The sequence below is a fragment of the Anguilla rostrata genome, chromosome 6 (genome assembly GCF_018555375.3).
Source record: "Anguilla rostrata isolate EN2019 chromosome 6, ASM1855537v3, whole genome shotgun sequence".
NCBI lineage: Eukaryota > Metazoa > Chordata > Actinopteri > Anguilliformes > Anguillidae > Anguilla > Anguilla rostrata.
The window spans coordinates 26,851,323-26,855,670 of NC_057938.1; the positions used below are offsets into that span (position 1 = coordinate 26,851,323).

Below are 4,348 nucleotides of genomic sequence, written 5' to 3' on the forward strand. Positions count from 1 at the left end.
ATTGTCCGTAGACCAGGCTTTTTAGCGTGAGTCTCATTCATTTGAGTAGGGTCCAGGAAGTTGCCTGCTTTCATGCAGCGTATGTGGTGTGCAAATGTTTTTCTCCCCTTTGCAGCTGTTGGTATTGCACTCAATGGCTGAAGTATGTGAGTAGGCGTGTCAATCCATGTGGAATTTCCAGTAGAAAATCCCAGTAGACATCCAGTAGAACACCAGTAGAAAACCATTTAAAAACCAATAGAAATTTTAACTGGTTCTTATTGGTTTTTATAGGGAAATTGGAACACATTCTACTGGTGGCTAACTGGTTTCTACTGGAATGTATTGGTCTGGTTTCAGTTGAAAAAAACTGATAGAAGTTGCTGGAAGTTGCTCAAATGGTCTGTATTGGTTGAACTGGTCTCAAATGGTCTGTATTGGTTTTAGCTGGAGACAGCTGGGTTATTGAGTTCACAATGGTGTCTGAAACATTCCAGTTGGTATTTAAATGGATTAAACTCATTTCAATTGGTGGAACTTGGAATTATAGTGAATACATATATATAACTGAATTTGATTTATTTTCTCACCGTTTATATCCACCACTCCCACACAGGCCCACAACACACACATCTTTGTATACTGTAACCTATACAGTACATATACCTTAATAATATCAATTTAACAAATAATATTGAAATAGAAGCAACAAGTAAATGTATTAGATCCTTTTTATTGATTTGTTAATGTCCATGATTTTTTCAGAGGCATACTGCCCAATTTTACGGCTGCGAGCAGCCACCTCTGGTTCCGGCACACCTTTTTCAAGCAGCCATCTCTTGAAAGAGTCTGTCATTGGAAACACAGAACATAGAGAAACAATCTCTCATAAGACAGTTGAAAATAGTAGCATTGGACTCAATATGTATAAATCAAACTGGTAAATACAGTTGTATGCAAAAGTTTGGGCACCCTGAGCAAAATACATATTTTATTCTTTTTTTTATGTCAAGACAAGTACATTCAACCACTGTAAAAAAGACATTTAAAAAATGAGTCTTTCTTCATATGTTTGTGTACTGTTACCTTTCATGAAATTAAATAGAAAAAATTAAACAGTAAATCTGGTAAGTGCAAAGGTTTTGGCACTCTTCCACTTGTAGTCTCAGAACTTCATTAAACTCAATAGAAAAATCTATGGGTAGATCTTAAACATGTGATGTACATGCAAGACTGCCTAAAATATCTCAGAACTTGAAGTGATCTGCAAGGAAGTGAATGAAGACGACTAATTAGAGAATAGTGAGACTCTTAGCTGTCTACAAAAGGCATTTGTTTTGACTTAGGAGGGTGCACAAACTTTTGCACATACCACAATTTTTTAAAAATCTACTTTTAAGTTCATGAAATGAAAAAGTAACACTGCATTAACATTTGAAGAAATGTTCATTTTGCTGCAGGGGTTATATTTACTTCTTTTCATCTCAAATATCAACAACATATGTATGTATGTAATTTCCACAAGGGTACTCTAACTCTTGCATACAACCCTGCAAACACCTTTCACTGAAATAAAATACCAACCTTTAGCTGCTTGGTATTTTTCAGGAGTGAGGGGAGGTTTGGCAACAGCTCCTTGGCCTTTGAGTCTGTTGCACACCTTCCCCTCAGTGGATCGGTTCCGCAGGACCTCTGACCCCCAGATGGCTACGGCAAGGTCCTTGCAGAAGTCTGGATTAGAGGAGTCATTTTTGGCTCCACTAATCCAGCGCCAGGTCCCTGCAGAAATGTAGGCTCCACCCCCAATATGGATCTAAGAGAAGAGTAAAGAAACATTGCTAGGAAAATTAAGCAATAGTACAAGAGAGGCAATGGTATATGGAAAATATACAACTGCTACAGGAGTTGTTGGCACGACTCAAAGCAGAGTGCCTTTAATGCCTGTAATAGTTGTTTATTTTCCATATACCATTTGCCTCGAGTGTAGCCTACTATTGGTTTTATAACAGTTGCCAGAGATTTACCTGCGATTTTGACCAAAACAGTAAAACTTTATTTTCCATTCATGTCTATGGTTGCTAAGGAGGTTGCTCGTTAGTTAGTCGCTAGTTCCATTTCAACCCAAGCCACTTCGTCATTTGTTCCATTGACATTTTGCTAGTTGGTTATTAGGTCTAGAACTCTGCAAATTCAATGCCAAACAACATGAGTGACATCACTCCCATCACTACAGGTGACATAAGGCACACAAGAACACCAGTGTCATCGCATTTATCCCATTTTCAGTATAACTTGGTACAATCGTCACAATTATTTTGAAAGTATTAAGGTCACACAATGACACTGAGGAACAAAGCTGATTACTACAGGATAATAAAATGTACCTTTCCATCTGGGCATAGAAGGGTTGTCTCTTCACTGGTCTGTGAGGTGCTGAGTTGCACAGGTGTACTGCAGGATACTGAAAAAAAAGAAACCTTTCAATTTTACTGTGTTGTAATTAGCTATTGTCAAATTGTCAGAAGTTTCTTTTGTGGTAGCAGGCAGCAGGTGGAAAATTGACCTTCGGTAGCCAATAGAAATATTTAACATTTACCCAAGTGTAATACATTGGTATGCATGTTGTGTGGTTAAATGTGACCTATGTTTAGTCTCAAAAAACAATAAGATGGTAGTAAGAATAAAAATAATATGGTAGTTTCATATCAGTTATAATTACTTAATTTAAATGTGTACTCACCCTCTAACACCTCCCACTGTTTGGATGTTGCACCGGATGGACCATACGTAGCTTTTGTACCGGGCACACTTGTTTTGTATGTCTTTTTTGTCTTCCAATTCTGCATATCTAGGGTTGCATGAAAATGGAAAAAGACAAAAGAATTTTTAACTTTCTCATATAATGGTAAAGAAGACTACTACCATAACTAACATCCAGAATCCCTGCGATGAGGAAAATACAATATTTTGTACAATTATCACTGGAAATGACAATGAAAATTTCAATGACAATTTAATTACATTTCATTTTCATGACATTTCATTTATGAAAGGCAACAACTGTCCCAGTATTGACTCTGTTTATGTCCCAAGTACTTACTTCTGTTGAAGATCACTGAGCTCCACTGACAGTCGCTGTTTTTTCTTCTTTAATTGATGGTACCCTTGGAGCAATTCATCATAAATTTTCTGAGGGACCACTCCACTTTCGTCTGTGCAATCAGTATCATAATTGTGATGGAAAGACTTCAATGCATCTCTGGAGATATGGCTTAGGCTCCTTACGTCAACCTTGTCTGTGCCAATAAGTACGAGAGATAAGCAACAATTTGCTGTGACACCTACAAGTCACAGTGTAATGTTAAAAAAAAAATTACACATAACAAAACTCCAGCTTAGTGTACACTTCTGTCATTGGGCATCTGCTTGGAAGTCCTACCTCATCATCCGAAGACAGCACTCTTCTTTTTTCTTCTTCTGTACCTTCTCCGAAGTGTCCTATACAGAGGTAGATCAATTGGTAAACAGATCTGAAGGTTCATTATTCTAAAAACAACTACAGTTTTCAGTATGTTGACGTGATATGCAGTACACTTTAGAGTTACATGGCAGTCACATGACAGAGAAATATGTAGACTAGATAGTGCAGTATGTCAGGCATAGGAGAAGCATTAGATAGTAAAGTTTATTTACCAAAACAGATGAAGTTTCCCCACACAGTGGATTGTTTTCTTTTGGCAGCAAATTTTTTCATCAGCACATTGGTGCCTTTCTTCTTAGCCTACAATTCAAGAAAGTTTGTTGAATGACTAGTGTTATTTTTTTTCCCTATTACGAAATGGGATTTTCCTCAATTGGTTATACACCCTGGCTAGTGTTGTTTAAAAGGAAACACTGCATTACTTTGCACTAGATCACTTATTCAACCACCCGAAACAATGACATAGCCTACCTCTGATTGTCGGTAATGAGCACTTATGGTGTCCATCATTTTTTGATTCCCCTCCATTTCATGTCTCTTCATTGCCTGAGGGGATGTTGTTTGATTGATTTAATAAACTACACAGTATGTTGGAGGATGTCTGGAAAATTCCAAATTTTTAAACAGCAGTGTCCATTTCTAGGCTTATTAATAGAACCAAAATATGGTTAACTAAGCATACAAAATTCGCTAGTAATGGTCATAAATACAATACAGGATTCCTCTTTTTAAAATCATACTTTGCCGTTCTTATTGGCGGTGACCTCCAATCCAGCACTGTCTTTCCTGATGGGTGACGCGGTTTCTGTCCTTATTTTGGGGACGGGGCCCTCTTGTTTTCCAGACGCTGTCTTAGCAAGTTCTCTTCATCTGAATTATAGAAAATCC

The 4,348-nt window shown here is 37.5% G+C and overlaps 1 protein-coding gene across 1 annotated transcript; it reads right to left on the reverse strand.

Moving 5' to 3' along the window:
• Nucleotides 1-696: 696 nt before the first annotated feature.
• Nucleotides 697-3,438, reverse strand: LOC135257979 (BEN domain-containing protein 5-like). Its single transcript, XM_064341185.1, has 5 exons — nt 3,080-3,438; nt 2,720-2,827; nt 2,364-2,440; nt 1,564-1,792; nt 697-828 (listed from the first exon to the last, which is right to left on the reverse strand). Exons 2-5 carry the CDS (start codon nt 2,823-2,825, stop codon nt 701-703), a joined length of 540 nt encoding a protein of 179 aa, XP_064197255.1. The 5' UTR covers nt 2,826-2,827; nt 3,080-3,438; the 3' UTR covers nt 697-700.
• Between the last annotated feature and the right edge of the window lie 910 nt (nt 3,439-4,348).

Excerpts from the sequence above, each read along its gene's own strand:
- LOC135257979 (XM_064341185.1), bottom strand. The coding sequence starts at position 2,825 with ATGCAGAATTGGAAGACAAAAAAGACATACAAAACAAGTGTGCCCGGT. Across the intron at positions 1,793-2,363 it reads TTCTATGCCCAGATGGAAAG|ATCCATATTGGGGGTGGAGC; the intron begins GTACATTTTATT and ends CTCTTCTCTTAG. Across the intron at positions 829-1,563 it reads AAAATACCAAGCAGCTAAAG|ACTCTTTCAAGAGATGGCTG; the intron begins GTTGGTATTTTA and ends TTCCAATGACAG.